This window comes from Aplidium turbinatum, chromosome 15 (genome assembly GCF_918807975.1).
Source record: "Aplidium turbinatum chromosome 15, kaAplTurb1.1, whole genome shotgun sequence".
Lineage (NCBI taxonomy): Eukaryota > Metazoa > Chordata > Ascidiacea > Aplousobranchia > Polyclinidae > Aplidium > Aplidium turbinatum.
The window spans coordinates 23,507,203-23,524,490 of NC_137486.1; the positions used below are offsets into that span (position 1 = coordinate 23,507,203).

The 17,288-nt window shown below is 41.0% G+C and overlaps 1 protein-coding gene across 1 annotated transcript; it reads right to left on the reverse strand.

Moving 5' to 3' along the window:
* Positions 1-1,108: 1,108 nt before the first annotated feature.
* On the reverse strand, positions 1,109-11,036 carry LOC145784404 (uncharacterized). Its single transcript, XM_082596216.1, has 5 exons — positions 10,958-11,036; positions 4,070-4,120; positions 3,599-3,781; positions 3,144-3,394; positions 1,109-1,708 (listed from the first exon to the last, which is right to left on the reverse strand). The coding sequence occupies exons 1-5, from the start codon at positions 10,994-10,996 to the stop codon at positions 1,579-1,581; spliced, it is 654 nt and encodes a 217-aa protein (XP_082452342.1). The 5' UTR covers positions 10,997-11,036; the 3' UTR covers positions 1,109-1,578.
* Positions 11,037-17,288: the final 6,252 nt, after the last annotated feature.

The following is a 17,288-nucleotide window of genomic DNA, read 5'->3' on the forward strand; positions in this document are numbered from 1 at the left end:
CCTGGTACGTCTGCTGCCACATGGTCCGACGTGGAGGCGCCATATGGACCAACTGCAACCTCGCTATGCATCATCGGAGGACCTGGAGAAACTCCTGCACCAACAGTCGACTCCTCCGCTGTCTCCACCTCAGCTCGAATGGATTCGGACGACACACCGACTGTACCGGAATTCGGGCCACACAACCCACGAAGGTCGAGCCGTCGCCGCAGACCTCCGGCCCGTTTCGGACTTTGAGTTAAATTGTTTAATTCGGTGTCTTGTTCATATTTTTCTTTGTGTATAAAAATTATCGGGGGAGGTGTTATAGTCGTCATTTTATTTACGTTGAATATATGTAACTCGTGACCAGCGTCACTACATAATCACAGTTCAGCGTTTTCTGGTACAGACGTTGGAATTGATTACCACCGCACTGCGCATGTAATCAATTGAGCGTTCTGTACCACGTTCCTCAGTTGATTGCTTTGCGTTTCTTTCTTACTATATATTGCGTTGATTTCATACACTGAATCAGTAAGTAACAAGAGGTAAATGGTTTTCTCACTTGGTTGGCTATCGCTACAATTATTATTGTTTATTTTATATTAAACGTCTGGAAATTCAACATTTAGAATTACAGAATTAGGTTTTGATAACCTGTACGGTACCCCAGGGCCTAATTTACAACAAGGCCATTAACCTAGTGCAGCTGTTCCCAACATGTGGGTCGCGTCCCCAACTGGGGTCACCTGACAATTTGCCTGGGGTAACCTGAGGCCTTCTGAAAAGTTTAGAATTTCATTAGTTTAGAAACTTTGCCACAAGAATTCCAAGATACAATGAAAAGCGTTGTAAGTGTCGTGAATTTTGTAAAAGCTACCGTACCGGTAGTGTTTTAAACAGCCGCCTATTTTCAAAAGTTTGCAGTGAATTGGATACATCCATGTTTTGTTATTTCACACTAGTGTGAGATGGTTATCCAGAGGCGAAGTTTGGAAACGTGTTTTTGATCTTCGTGATAAATTAAAAACATTTTTTAATCAAAAATCTAAACCACAGTTTGAAGCACTTTTCGGCGACAAAAACCAACTTCACAAAATTGCTTGGTGTCAAATTCGTATGTTTACTTATTCTGTACATGTTTGCGCCAGCAGCAAAAAATAAAATTGAATGAATTCAATTCACTTTAGGCCTATAACATCATTAAAAACAGAGTGAAACGGTTCACCAGGCATTTGATAATTAATCCAGAGTCATAGTATCCATCTGTACATTTCTATGATGCGGTATGTTCGATGCCACATATTTTCAAGAGTTGTATATTTTATTGTTACACAACCATGATCATCTTTACAAGGAAGTTGGTCAACGTTAGTTCAACATTGTCTAGTCTATTTATGGAACCACTAAAATTAACTTGATTCATGTTTCGTGTTTTATTTGTCACAATGATGCGGGAAATCCCCGTAAACAAGGCGTAATGAGCGATGATATATTCTTATGTTTATACGAGATCGATGCAACTTTAAACTGACATTGTTCGTGTTGTAGAATTGTTAGTTTGACTTCCTTGGCAGTCTCCACAAACGCGCGGTGTTACTTCCCCACTGCACTGTAGGGGTACGGACAGTGATCGTTGGTGCCTTTCAATAGAACTTCGTAAATACATTCATCTTTGCGCCAGACGCGGTGACAGCGACCATCGATGTTCGTTGGAGTCCAGAACCTGAATATTGGAGTTGTCGTTGGTAGGAAACCCATGCGTTGCAAAGTTCATCAACAATTCATATCCAAAATGAATTAAATCCATAATAAATTGTCCAGTACCGTATTTCGTTTTGTTGACTGGAAACTACCTCGTTGTCACATGACTTCCACTCAAGCTTGACTGCTATGATTTTGCTCTGTGTGGCGCTACGATTATCCGTGCGCCTCAACACGAGCGTCATAAAAGCAAACAAACCAAGTCGCAGTCATGTGGCAATAACGTCATTTTTCAGTCTGGCAATGGTAACATTTGTCGTTTTGGGTGTTCATCAGGACAATCATCGCTTCTAGCACTAGTGCTAGAAACAATTCGTCGTTCTGGCGCAGTCTGTAACAATACACCTAGGGTTGCCATATTGGCCATTTTATCGCCAAATTCTAAAATTTGCCTTTCAAAGGTGTTTGGCTGCATATTTGGAGTTTGGCTATTTGGTTCTTTAACAATACTTTGCAAAAGTGTTCAGCAACGCTTTCTGTCACTATAATGGCTGCAGCCAATTCACCAATTAAATTTAGGCTTCTTTATCGTGGTAGGCTATAGAATCTTCAACCACTAGGTGTAAGCCTGGATACAACAAACAAAAAAATGTGTATACTTTAGACAACATTTTGTTCGCAACAAGCTTGTTAATATTTATGGCTCAAAATTTGGTTTGTTTGATTGTGCGAATCTTTATCCTCGCACTGAGAAAGCTTCTTTGAGAGCCTAGCAGTTTTGCATGCTACTGTACTTGTAAAAGCTTCTTTGAGAGCCTAGCAGTTTCGCATGCTACTGTACTTGTAAAAGCTTCTTTGAGAGCCTAGCAGTTTCGCATGCTACTGTACTTGTAAAAGCTTCTTTGAGAGCCTAGCAGTTTCGCATGCTACTGTACTTGTAAAAGCTTCTTTGAGAGCCTAGCAGTTTCGCATGCTACTGTACTTGTAAAAGCTTCTTTGAGAGCCTAGCAGTTTCGCATGCTACTGTACTTGTAAAAGCTTCTTTGAGAGCCTAGCAGTTTCGCATGCTACTGTACTTGTAAAAGCTTTGAATCACTGACGCAGACCGGATACCGAGATTCACAAAAGTGAAATTTTCGATTGTTGTTGAAGTGTTGTCGGTAATTCATTCCATACACTAGGTATCACTAAATATAGTTTTTAAATGCGTTGTTCAAGCTACACACCCCCAGAGTTGAACCAGCAATGCTTGGTCCTGCTGTTTCCTCATTAATAAAGTTGTGCATTTATTCAACTGAGCTATCGCTGAGAAATTACTAAGCAACTGATAAACAGCATCAACTAATCCAAGATTTTCATCGTACCCCGAGAATTAAATCATGTTCAAAAAAGCGCTAAAATTGTTTGCTAGCCTACTGCATCTTTAAAGACAATGGTGAAACGTTGTGGCGACTCACGCTCTGCAGCAGCTCATCATCTTTGTCATTGTGACGTAGTGAATTTCTTTAAGTAGCGGTGTCACAAACGTATCGCTTTTTGATTCGTAGTAAGACAATGGAAGAGGCGGACACGTGATGGCGCTGCTGTTACCGTGAGAGAGTACGATTACTTCCGGTAAATCTTTCCAGTCAGGATTCTCGTGGATGTCCCGAACAGATTTTTTCACGTTTTCTGCCACATTTGTCTTATCGGCTTTGAAACATACTTTCTAAAACAAGAATTAAATTATTGGCGGAGCATATCTCTGCTTTTATCTGAAATCAGCAGCAGCCTGTCCACATATTGTGTCCCTACCTCCTGCGCTACTTTAAGAGACGCCTTGTATTGTAACCTACAAAGTTACAGTTTAAAAATCAACAATAATTGAATCATTAAATGCAACAGTACAGTATTGTTTGAAACAGCAACTTACTAAGATGGTCTGCTCCTCCCAGCAGACGCAGTTGTAGCAATCTCCGGACCTCCAGCTCTCCCCGTCTGTTCGTTCGATTTTCAAAGCGGTATCTTTACATCCATGTGAGAGAAAGCATGACGCGTCAGCCGCGTAGATTATGAGACAAACAGAGGCCATAAAAACGAAGAAGCTGCATGGAGTCTGAACAAGAAATCACGCCATTGTTAAAGTATCGTGCGTGCTCAGTACCAACTGCAAGAACCGCAACACATTCAAGCCACTACTCATGAAAAAGTTTTAACAATCATTTTAATAAGAAGAATAAATAATTTACTTTGAACCCAAAAGGTCAAGACTTGGAATAAAAGTTTAAAATTTGATAGGAAAACATTGAAGAAGCAATATTTTGCAAATTTTATGGTTTCCATCGGAAAAGTTTTTGTTTTCTTTGACGCTCACATCAAGCGGATTATTTCAGCTTTCGCTTACCGGCATGGTGCCACGAAGAGTGGAAGTCTTGATGAAAAACATGTAATAAATCTGTAAATAAAAGTAATCTTCGTAAAATTCTTTAGTTAAACCTATTCAACATCAAACGTTTTGTTCGTTCAATTCTAAACACAATTTAAAGGTTTTATCCCGTCCGCTGTCACGTCAATGTTAGAGTTGTCTATTTATTTGTCTTGCGTTTTGGGCATGAACGGAATGCAATGGAAGACTATTTTTATCTTCTATCCTCATTTCTTCTTCCATTGTGTTTCCATTCTATCACACAAATTTCTTCCATCTTCTATGTAGGGGAAAGCCGTGTATTATGAACCCCCTACCAATAAACGTCCTTAATTTCACAACTTCAATAAAAATATGGACAATATTTACAGAACAGCAAGCTAACATGCATACCTATGCCCCATCAATATATTAGTATGTGATATTTTGCAATAAAAAAGTTATTTCAATTTTATTAATTTACCAAAAGAGTTCATATTACACAGCCCTCTGTGTAATATGAACCCCTGTGATGTGTAATATGAACCGCTTTGAATCATTGCTGAATAGAGGTGGAATGACTACACAAAAACTGCACTAAAGCAAGCCACATTACATGTGCAGCATAACAAAATTTATTACCAGAAGGTTTTCAAATAATTTACACCAATTTTAGTAAAAATGCACTACTTTTTAAATGTAAACATTACATTCACAAAAAGATAAGCAACATTAATCGAATGACGTGCACTGCATTGAGAATGCTGGTGAAATTGAAGTCTGAACCCCAGTTTACAGAACCAGAACCACCCCAGTTTACAGACTCCAGTTTACAAAAATTCATTACACCATCATAAAGTACTTGGTAATATGAACCTGGGTTCATATTACACATTCAGCTAGGGTTCATGTTACACACTTGTGGTGATTCCAGTTAAAATGCTGATAATCAACTAAATAATGCATTTATTAAACAAAACTTGTTGTGATTTCCATTATCAAGTTTATTTGAGGGTATATTAATCAAAAAATTACAAGTCCATTGATATACTGATAAAAAAAACAACAATTTCTCCATCTGCAAAATAATATCACACAAGCTTTAACCGTATTAAGACTGGGGTTGGGCATAATGTGCCCACCCCAATTTCAAACGATTGTATTTTAATGGGCATATGTGCTAATAAGCTGAAATTTCTTGACTTTTCCTAAATATTACTTGGCTAAATGTAGTCAAAGTTTCTTGGCTATACCTTATTCGGTTTGGGAGATATTCTACTGTTTTTAGCATGTACCTTGAAATATTTCATTGATTTGCTCCTGGAGTGAGAGCAGATTGCGCTTGGTTGGTTTCTTTTATAAAAAGAGTGACAGATCATCGATCGTTTATTCAAAGGCGCCAAGCCGCCAAACCTAGTCGCCTAATGAGCTTATCGCGCGTGTAATTTGATTAGTTGTAAAGAAGACACTGCGTGATGATTTGCGTCTGGCATAAATTGCATACAGTTACTTCTGTCTGTGACTGAAACAAAACCATTTATTTTACGCAACGGATATATTCTTCTTGGAATAATCTACTTCAAAGTTTGGTTGCTTTGCCTTCATCAGTTTTTAGTCTTTAGAATTAGATGTCCCTCTAATGTGAAATTGACGAAATGAAGCAGAATCGACAGAAAAAAACAACAATGTGTTGATGGAATGTATTTTGAAAATGAATTCGCATATGTATATGAAGGAATTTCGAACTAGATAAGTTGTATAATACAAGTCAAATGCATCACTTTACTAATTGGGGAATGATATATAATGCTATGAATGATACATCTCTAACCTCGTACAAGCCTGATGGCAGAAAGTGCCATGTTTTCATTGATTCAATATCATCAGCTGTTGAATCGATTTAATAATCGACAAGTTTGCGATGAGAGAATGCTTGCACAAGATCGCCTATACTATTGTATAGGATTCTTACATCGAAGCAACGTTAGACGAGTTTGATTTATCGTAAAATTGGCTGCCTGCCTCCAATGACTGCACAAGTGGACAACGCTTATTGTTATGTTTCAAAAGATAAGTGTTACAGCAGCACATTGCTGTTTCAGCTTTGATTTATTATGATCATGGTTGAACCGATGTAAAATGACGTAACCCCTGGGTATATATAGAATGCAAAAAGTCTGTAATTCTATATTTTCGCACTACGTTTTGGTTTTGCATCTGTTTCTGCAGAAACGTGGTAAATAAACAATTCCTGATTTCGCTAATTGGATTGTTCTAAACATCGGCAAACCGTTGCAATTTATACCCAGCTCGAAAACTCGGTAAGTTTGACATTAGTTCTACGTTGCTAGACGTTGAATCAACATAAATATGACCATGATATGACAGATTGTACGAGCTGTGTATCAGCGTGTAAACTGAGTAACAGCGTGATTTGTTTCGTTTTTCACTCTGAAACGCATATACAGTATATAGCTAATGGAGCCTTCTTATTTGAAGCAACATTGTAATAATGTAACAGTGGCGCATTTTTTTCTGAAGCCTCAAAGACGTTCACCCTCAGCCGCAACAGCTACGGTACACAACCCATTCAGCAACGCTAGTCCTTTTTACATTGATTCAACGTCTGCAAACGATGAATCAATGTAAAAAGGACCAGTTTTGCTCGCTTGGAAGCCATGCATAAGGATAAGCTGGTTTACACTAGCGCGCAAGAACAACCAGCAAAATTAATTTAGTCGAGTGTTGTGATGCCAAATAAAAGATTTCACAGCACGGGCGGCGCTACGCATCATCGTAAACCGACTCTATTAGCTTGTATCATGCCACTAGCAAACATACAAGACAAACCGTGGTTTTGTTCAATGATTTTGATGTAACGCAGATGTTCAATTGATATAACTCGCTCGCTGTAATACGGTATTGAATAGAATCAACGTCTTCTGCTTTTATTTGCATTTGATCGTGTTTTCCTGTTTTCAAATCCCACCATTGTTACGCAGATCCAACGTCAAACGACGTAAAAACGTTGCTGCGATTGAAACAAACAGAAATAAAACCATTTCCATGTGCTTGTTCTTCACTGACAAATCGGCCATTTTTACGTGGATTCAACAACTAAAGACGTTGAGTAGACGTACAAATGGTTAATTTTTCTCTGTAGGTTGGTTGACATATTTCGACAGCTCTTCTACTTAATTGTTCTTACATCCTGTTGTTTACATTAATCAGGCAATAAGTTAACGATAATGGCATTGGCATAATTTATTAACCCATCATTCAGTTCTACGAATGATATTTGTAGTTGTAAAACACCAAAGATAGAAATGTTTGCTTTGAAATTACTTCGATTTTCGAAACTGTGCCCATTCAACGTTGCAAATCAACAAAATAGTAAATAAAGCACAGCACGCCATAACTCTAGCCTTGCATACAAGATGTAGGCTACACGCATAGCCTACTATTTCAGCCGTCATCACGCATCATCAAATGTGCTAATACTTGTTTACTACAAGGTAGTCCAGTAAATACAAACAAAATAACTTTTACATGCGAGTCCTCACTAAAATATTATTGAAGCAGAAACGCTATTTACTGCACAATACGCGTATTGTAATGAGAAACACTTAATCACATGACGATATTTTATAATGTAATTATAATTCAACATCATCATCATCATCATCCGTTCAGTCGTTTACGACTCTCGGTCACTCTATATGTCATCTTTCTCCACATCTCTCGATCCCACGCAGCCTCCTTCAATTCATGCACTCTCATACCACTGTCATTTACAATTGTGTCCAGCCATCTTGTTTTTGGGCGCCCCCTTCCTCTTCCTCCGCTGGGAAAGACCTGGCACCTACCCCAGAACTTTTGCCAAAATACTCTATGATGACAAAACGAAAAAGTGGAGACGAAATGGTACCAGAAAGTGGAACCTCCAGACTGGAGGGTACCAATCAAGCTACTGGAGAAGAGCAAAGAGAAGGTCAAATGAACTCAAGTACTAATGACGCGAATAGGGCAAAGCCTTTTGGACCCCTAATTGCTGAAACGGCTTGCAGTGAAATTACCACTCTACGCTTCACTAAACCATACAAAATTGGAACATGGAATGTCAATGGACTAAATTATAATTAACTGCATTGAATCCGCGTTTATTGACGGTTATTTACATTCATCGTTGCTTTTCAGCTAGAAAATCGCCCATTTTACGCCCTATCGATGTGAATTATTTCTAGCTTGGCAATAAGAGTGGAATTGTTAGCTGTGTAAGAATATATATCTTTGCGGCTTGTAGCCAAATCTGCCTATATCTCTAGCAACGCTTGTTTCCGATCTTCGCATCTATCCAAACAAACTGAAGTCATATAAACAATTTTCACGTCTAAGCACTGTGGTCAAACGTTGAGACGATATAATAATGTCGCACTTTTGCCGGCTGGATAATTACAGAACAAATAGATTCTCAGAAGTTGATGAGCCGTTACGGTTGTTAACGTGATAGACAGAACGCAAAGTGTGACGCGGGATTATAGTGACGTTATTATCTCAAGCAGAGCAAGCCTTGTTTCTTTATTATAATTTATATCTAACTTTTGCGAATTGATGACTGTCTAATAAATCTATTATAGCTATAGATATACAAATGATTCGAAGACACGTTTGAATTTTTTGGAAAGTCAGATAAATTTTCTTTCACTTGGTAAAATATCTAACTGACAGTATGCATATCCAAGGCGTAATAAACGCTCAAAACCGTGGGCACATTATGCCCCCCCCAACTCAGGGAATCCCTTGAGAGCCCAGTCTTAATACGGTTAAACCTTCATACCCCCAAAACTTCAGCAACACGCCAAATTTCAACAAGAACATTTCCGGTCAAATGACCAGCAAACTTACTTAATTCAAGCTGTTAAAAGTCAAACATTTTTATTGCCACGTTTTCTGAAAACAACAGGGGATTCATAATACACAGCAGTTCATATTACACGGCTTTCCCCTACAAACTTTGTGGCTATATGTAAGCTAAAACTTTAACAGTGGAATTTTTCTAAGGATTACGTACAGTCTGGTGTTAGTTGCAAGATAGGCCTGCTACCGCAAACTCTGTCACTTTGATGATTTGTTTGTTGGGCCGGCTGCTACAAACTTTGTCACTATGATGAGTTGTTTGTTGGGCCGGCTACCACAAACTTTGTCACTATGATGATTTGTTTGTTGGGCCGGCTACCACAAACTCTATCACTCTGATGATTTGTTTGTTGGGCCGGCTACCACAAACTCTGTCACTATGATGATTTGTTTGTTGGGCCGGCTACCACAAACTCTGTCACTACATGATGATTTGTTTGTTGGGCCGGCTACCACAAACTCTGTCACTATGATGATTTGTTTGTTGGTCCGGCTACCACAAACTCTGTCACTATACTGGTTTGTTTGTTGGGCCGGCTACCACAAACTCTGTCACTATGATGATTTATTTGTTGGGCCTGCTACCACAAACTTTGTCACTATGATGATTTATTTGTTGGGCCTGCTACCACAAACTCTGTCACTATGATGATTTATTAGTTGGGCCTGCTACCACAAACTCTGTCACTATGATGAGTTGTTTGTTGGTCCGGCTACCACAAACTCTGTCACTATGATGATTTGCTTGTTGGTCCGGCTACCACAAACTCTGTCAGTATGATGATTTGTTTGTTGGGCCAGCTACCACAAACTCTGTCACTATGATGATTTATTTGTTGGGCCTGCTACCACAAACTCTGTCACTATAACGATTTGTTTGTTGGTCCGGCTACCACAAACTCTGTCACTATGATGATTTGTTTGTTGGGCCGGCTACCACAAACTCTGTCTTTATGATGATTTACTTGTTGGGCCGGCTACCACAAACTTTATCACTATGATGTTTTGTTTGTTGGGCTTGCTACCACAAACTCTGTCACTATGATGATTTATTATTTGGGCCTGCTACCACAAACTTTGTCACTATGATGAGTTGTTTGTTGGTCCGGCTACCACAAACTCTGTCACTATGATGATTTGCTTGTTGGGCCGGCTACCACAAACTCTGTCACTATGATGATTTGTTTGTTGGGCCAGCTACCACAAACTCTGTCACTATGATGATTTATTTGTTGGGCCTGCTACCACAAGCTCTGTCACTATGACGATTTGTTTGTTGGGCCGGCTACCACAAACTCTGTCACTTTGATGATTTATTTGTTGATCCGGCTACCACAAACTCTGTCACTATGATGAGTTGTTGGTTGGTCCGGCTACCACAAACTCTGTCACTCTGATGATTTGCTTGTTGGGCCGGCTACCACAAACTCTGTCACTATGGCGATTTGTTTGTTGGGCCGGCTACCACAAACTCTGTCACTATGATGATTTATTTGTTGGGCCTGCTACCACAAACTCTGTCACTATGATGATTTGTTTGTTGGTCCGGCTACCACAAACTCTGTCACTTTGATGATTTATTTGTTGGGCCGGCTACCACAAACTCTGTCACTATGATAATTTGTTTGTTGGGCCTGCTACCACAAAATCCTTGCCTTTCCCATACCAATTAATTACATTTTTGTGAATATTTTTGTCTTGTCATTGCAATTTCCAAGTGTAGCATTGCATTCATAACTTGCACAGCACTGTTTTACTTTACTCTTAGGACAACCGAAGTTCTTCTAATTTCTTCTACCAGAAATTTTGTCTGGTAGTTATTTTCCTCGGTGAATGGTGACAATATGTCTTAAAGTTTATTAAACATACAGCAATGCAGGTATTCAGCCTATTAGCTTTGTAAGAGAATCACTGTTATACTATTTTTCTTTCACTGCAGCCAAAGCAGCAGCCTGCAAGCGATTGGATTACCTTTATTGTTCGACGTAATGACAATCCATCGCGTTTCATTTATATACCGTACACGAACCTGTGTGACGTCACAAACAATAATTTAAGAATTGCGTTCGTCAGCGGCGCAGATGCACGCAGGAACCCTTCACCAGAAATTACAATGTCATCGCAAAATCACGTGCCTTGCCACTTAAAGACTTGCAAAGGATGCGTCACTACCACCCTTGATACGTCATCAATTTGTTTTGCTTCCTGACCCATCTTGTGAATTTAATTTTCATGTTCTCCAATTTTAGCAAAAATTTAATTTTGTCAAAATAATATGAAAAACATGACTCCACGTATAGAAAATTAATCACCAAAGTTCCTGTACGGATTGCTCTGTTCTTCATATAAGGACTCGCAAGCTGTAAACTAAAAATCCCGGAGTTAAATTTAGTTAAACTTTTGCAATTATTGAAGAATCTGTTTTAACTCCGGATGTGGATCTTTCAATTTGTTCACAGCTATTCTTGCAAGTCACGTGACACCGCGGCGTTGTTTTATTTATAGAGGACAAGCAATAACAAACAGATCGGGCAAGCTGTAGTGACGTCACAATCCCAAAAGGAAATCCGTGCTTGGAGAGTTATCGCGAAAACGTTCATGAAAAGCAAAAAGAAAACTTTTGCGTTTACGTTTACAAAACTTCAGCCACCAGACATGTTATAGACAAAAAGTACATTGCAAAAACTAGGGCTGCTTGAAACAAAACAATTTTTAAAATATTTTCAACAACAAAGTGAATTGGAGTTTTCAAACAATTATAAATTCTGCAACCTTATAAGAACTACTGGAAAATCGTTATTCTTTGAACGACCGCAGGGTCAATTGACCGATAGATAAGGATAACGGTGTTCTATCGTGTTTACGAAGATTTATTTTACAGTCGCATCAAAAAAGCGAAAAAAATGCAGCACTTTTAAATTTGTTAAATACAATTTGCTTGAAAGCATTTTGTAATAATCAAAGATATCACCCTGACGCAGGGCAGCAGCTGTAGTGAGAGTTGTTGTGGTTCTCAGAATGACAAACCGGGTATAACCCAAGTGGGGTATATCTGCTGCCGCAGTTACTAGAGCATATCCGAGTAAGTAAGAAAAAATGTAAAAACTTGAAAAGTTGCTGAGGTACAATCTCAACCAACTGTTACTAAGAACAGATAAACTGAAATTCAAGGAAACGTATTTGACATAAATGACCCGATTAAAAGAGGCAATCATGAAGCCCATTATGAAAAATTCAGAAAACTCCTTCATTGAAAACGGAGAAGATTAGATACTGGCCAGGTATGGAGCCAAATTGTAGTGCCAGAGGATCTGAGAAAATTAGTGATGGAGATTGCTCATGACTCCATCCTTGGAGAACATATGGGACATGGGTGACGGAAAGTCGAAGCGGCGTCAATTGTCGAAAGCGCGTCTCTCAGTGCGGCGTCTTTTTTCGGTACTTGGCTTGATTAATTTCAATCGGCTCCAGCGCTTAATCTGTTGAAGCTTGCGGAAAAGAGTGCATGGCCAAATTGTTAACGCAGTTTATGATTTTACACTTTCTAATGATCTTAGATGGAGTTGTCATGAATATGACGTTGTCAATGACGTCACAATTCCTATTTTTCTGTAGCAATGTAGCATAAATAACAAAACTACAGTATGTCTATGCAAAGCAGGATCCTCACTCGATTGCTGGACATTAACATTAGAACGAAGGAGATGTCGAAATCGACACGTTATAATTTTCGGCATTTGAATTTTGCACTTGTTTTAGTCCAGAAACCTGTAACGTATTTGCAACGTCATAAGGTAAAAAAATTGAGTGCTTTATCAAACTTGCCCCACTGTGGGATGTTCAGAAATCCACATCCGGGGTTTCACTGCTAGGGCGTTTGAGGACTACGGCCCGGTGAAAAAATTATTTTCGGGGTCAACATCATAAGGTACAAGAACAAAACCTTCGCCGACAGCGCTTCCCTTACAGATTTCAGAATATCAAAATTTGGTCACCCCAGTTGGGGCATTCCCAAATGAGAATTCTCAACTCATGGGAAACTCTAAATCAAAGTGTCATTTCCTATCACTGCACCAAAACCACTTACATCATAATAGACATTGCGATGTAGGTGAATTGATGAGTTAATCGAGTTTTTAAGCGATGGAATGACATGTTGATCTTGATCGTTTTATTGCATTTTCTCTGCATGAGATTTTCTTTTATTTGCTGAAAAACACTGTTGGTAAAACCAGAATTTTTAGCAAAACTAGAGATTAGATTACAGTAGAACTAGAATTTACTCATAAAATCTTGCGATCCTCGCCTCAATACGCAGTTGTTTGCCGCAGGTGCTTTCTATCTCCTAAACGTTTTTTTATAATTTGTTGTATGGTGCCCTTTTTTTGCCTCGCGCAATTAACCGCCTTGTGATGTGCCTTTGTCCTCTGCTTTGCAGCTTCATTAATGTGCATTTTGTTTTTCAATTCATTGTGTAGAATCAGTTATTTTCAATGTAGATGTTAATGTTAAATCAGTTATTTTCGTTACTTGAGAAGGGCTAACTTGAGTATGGCAGAAAACGTTTGTAGTTTATAGTTTTATGTTCATTCTAATATATGACATTAAATGCGTGTGGTTGCTTGGTTTTATCTGTCTATAATTAAAAAATCACCTCTCTACCAAAATTGAACTAGAATTAGAGTAAACAAGTTTTTAACAAATTAGATTAGAATTACTAACGTTTTGCTCTAATTCATCGAACTAGGGTTAGGGTTAGGGTTAGGGTTAGGTTAGGGTTAGGGTTAGGGTTAGGGTTAGGTTAGGGTTAGGGTTAGGGTTAGGGTTAGGGTTAGGGTTAGGGTTAGGGTTAGGGTTAGGGTTAGGGTTAGGGTTAGGGTTAGGGTTAGGGTTAGGGTTAGGGTTAGGGTTAGGGTTAGGGTTAGGGTTAGGGTTAGGGTTAGGGTTAGGGTTAGGGTTAGGGTTAGGGTTAGGGTTAGGGTTAGGGTTAGGGTTAGGGTTAGGGTTAGGGTTAGGGTTAGGGTTAGGGTTAGGGTTAGGGTTAGGGTTAGGGTTAGGGTTAGGGTTAGGGTTAGGGTTAGGGTTAGGGTTAGGGTTAGGGTTAGGGTTAGGGTTAGGGTTAGGGTTAGGGTTAGGGTTAGGGTTAGGGTTAGGGTTAGGGTTAGGGTTAGGGTTAGGGTTAGGGTTAGGGTTAGGGTTAGGGTTAGGGTTAGGGTTAGGGTTAGGGTTAGGGTTAGGGTTAGGGTTAGGGTTAGGGTTAGGGTTAGGGTTAGGGTTAGGGTTAGGGTTAGGGTTAGGGTTAGGGTTAGGGTTAGGGTTAGGGTTAGGGTTAGGGTTAGGGTTAGGGTTAGGGTTAGGGTTAGGGTTAGGGTTAGGGTTAGGGTTAGGGTTAGGGTTAGGGTTAGGGTTAGGGTTAGGGTTAGGGTTAGGGTTAGGGTTAGGGTTAGGGTTAGGGTTAGGGTTAGGGTTAGGGTTAGGGTTAGGGTTAGGGTTAGGGTTAGGGTTAGGGTTAGGGTTAGGGTTAGGGTTAGGGTTAGGGTTAGGGTTAGGGTTAGGGTTAGGGTTAGGGTTAGGGTTAGGGTTAGGGTTAGGGTTAGGGTTAGGGTTAGGGTTAGGGTTAGGGTTAGGGTTAGGGTTAGGGTTAGGGTTAGGGTTAGGGTTAGGGTTAGGGTTAGGGTTAGGGTTAGGGTTAGGGTTAGGGTTAGGGTTAGGGTTAGGGTTAGGGTTAGGGTTAGGGTTAGGGTTAGGGTTAGGGTTAGGGTTAGGGTTAGGGTTAGGGTTAGGGTTAGGGTTAGGGTTAGGGTTAGGGTTAGGGTTAGGGTTAGGGTTAGGGTTAGGGTTAGGGTTAGGGTTAGGGTTAGGGTTAGGGTTAGGGTTAGGGTTAGGGTTAGGGTTAGGGTTAGGGTTAGGGTTAGGGTTAGGGTTAGGGTTAGGGTTAGGGTTAGGGTTAGGGTTAGGGTTAGGGTTAGGGTTAGGGTTAGGGTTAGGGTTAGGGTTAGGGTTAGGGTTAGGGTTAGGGTTAGGGTTAGGGTTAGGGTTAGGGTTAGGGTTAGGGTTAGGGTTAGGGTTAGGGTTAGGGTTAGGGTTAGGGTTAGGGTTAGGGTTAGGGTTAGGGTTAGGGTTAGGGTTAGGGTTAGGGTTAGGGTTAGGGTTAGGGTTAGGGTTAGGGTTAGGGTTAGGGTTAGGGTTAGGGTTAGGGTTAGGGTTAGGGTTAGGGTTAGGGTTAGGGTTAGGGTTAGGGTTAGGGTTAGGGTTAGGGTTAGGGTTAGGGTTAGGGTTAGGGTTAGGGTTAGGGTTAGGGTTAGGGTTAGGGTTAGGGTTAGGGTTAGGGTTAGGGTTAGGGTTAGGGTTAGGGTTAGGGTTAGGGTTAGGGTTAGGGTTAGGGTTAGGGTTAGGGTTAGGGTTAGGGTTAGGGTTAGGGTTAGGGTTAGGGTTAGGGTTAGGGTTAGGGTTAGGGTTAGGGTTAGGGTTAGGGTTAGGGTTAGGGTTAGGGTTAGGGTTAGGGTTAGGGTTAGGGTTAGGGTTAGGGTTAGGGTTAGGGTTAGGGTTAGGGTTAGGGTTAGGGTTAGGGTTAGGGTTAGGGTTAGGGTTAGGGTTAGGGTTAGGGTTAGGGTTAGGGTTAGGGTTAGGGTTAGGGTTAGGGTTAGGGTTAGGGTTAGGGTTAGGGTTAGGGTTAGGGTTAGGGTTAGGGTTAGGGTTAGGGTTAGGGTTAGGGTTAGGGTTAGGGTTAGGGTTAGGGTTAGGGTTAGGGTTAGGGTTAGGGTTAGGGTTAGGGTTAGGGTTAGGGTTAGGGTTAGGGTTAGGGTTAGGGTTAGGGTTAGGGTTAGGGTTAGGGTTAGGGTTAGGGTTAGGGTTAGGGTTAGGGTTAGGGTTAGGGTTAGGGTTAGGGTTAGGGTTAGGGTTAGGGTTAGGGTTAGGGTTAGGGTTAGGGTTAGGGTTAGGGTTAGGGTTAGGGTTAGGGTTAGGGTTAGGGTTAGGGTTAGGGTTAGGGTTAGGGTTAGGGTTAGGGTTAGGGTTAGGGTTAGGGTTAGGGTTAGGGTTAGGGTTAGGGTTAGGGTTAGGGTTAGGGTTAGGGTTAGGGTTAGGGTTAGGGTTAGGGTTAGGGTTAGGGTTAGGGTTAGGGTTAGGGTTAGGGTTAGGGTTAGGGTTAGGGTTAGGGTTAGGGTTAGGGTTAGGGTTAGGGTTAGGGTTAGGGTTAGGGTTAGGGTTAGGGTTAGGGTTAGGGTTAGGGTTAGGGTTAGGGTTAGGGTTAGGGTTAGGGTTAGGGTTAGGGTTAGGGTTAGGGTTAGGGTTAGGGTTAGGGTTAGGGTTAGGGTTAGGGTTAGGGTTAGGGTTAGGGTTAGGGTTAGGGTTAGGGTTAGGGTTAGGGTTAGGGTTAGGGTTAGGGTTAGGGTTAGGGTTAGGGTTAGGGTTAGGGTTAGGGTTAGGGTTAGGGTTAGGGTTAGGGTTAGGGTTAGGGTTAGGGTTAGGGTTAGGGTTAGGGTTAGGGTTAGGGTTAGGGTTAGGGTTAGGGTTAGGGTTAGGGTTAGGGTTAGGGTTAGGGTTAGGGTTAGGGTTAGGGTTAGGGTTAGGGTTAGGGTTAGGGTTAGGGTTAGGGTTAGGGTTAGGGTTAGGGTTAGGGTTAGGGTTAGGGTTAGGGTTAGGGTTAGGGTTAGGGTTAGGGTTAGGGTTAGGGTTAGGGTTAGGGTTAGGGTTAGGGTTAGGGTTAGGGTTAGGGTTAGGGTTAGGGTTAGGGTTAGGGTTAGGGTTAGGGTTAGGGTTAGGGTTAGGGTTAGGGTTAGGGTTAGGGTTAGGGTTAGGGTTAGGGTTAGGGTTAGGGTTAGGGTTAGGGTTAGGGTTAGGGTTAGGGTTAGGGTTAGGGTTAGGGTTAGGGTTAGGGTTAGGGTTAGGGTTAGGGTTAGGGTTAGGGTTAGGGTTAGGGTTAGGGTTAGGGTTAGGGTTAGGGTTAGGGTTAGGGTTAGGGTTAGGGTTAGGGTTAGGGTTAGGGTTAGGGTTAGGGTTAGGGTTAGGGTTAGGGTTAGGGTTAGGGTTAGGGTTAGGGTTAGGGTTAGGGTTAGGGTTAGGGTTAGGGTTAGGGTTAGGGTTAGGGTTAGGGTTAGGGTTAGGGTTAGGGTTAGGGTTAGGGTTAGGGTTAGGGTTAGGGTTAGGGTTAGGGTTAGGGTTGGGTTAGGGTTAGGGTTAGGGTTAGGGTTAGGGTTAGGGTTGGGTTAGGGTTAGGGTTAGGGTTAGGGTTAGGGTTAGGGTTAGGGTTAGGGTTAGGGTTAGGGTTAGGGTTAGGGTTAGGGTTAGGGTTAGGGGTTAG

Coding starts and splice junctions, on each gene's coding strand:
- LOC145784404 (XM_082596216.1), bottom strand. CDS start 10,996: ATGAAACGCGATGGATTGTCATTACGTCGAACAATAAAG. Junction 4,121..10,957: donor CATTACGTCGAACAATAAAG/GTAATCCAATCG, acceptor TTTTATTTACAG/ATTTATTACATGTTTTTCAT. Junction 3,782..4,069: donor CTCTTCGTGGCACCATGCCG/GTAAGCGAAAGC, acceptor TTTCTTGTTCAG/ACTCCATGCAGCTTCTTCGT.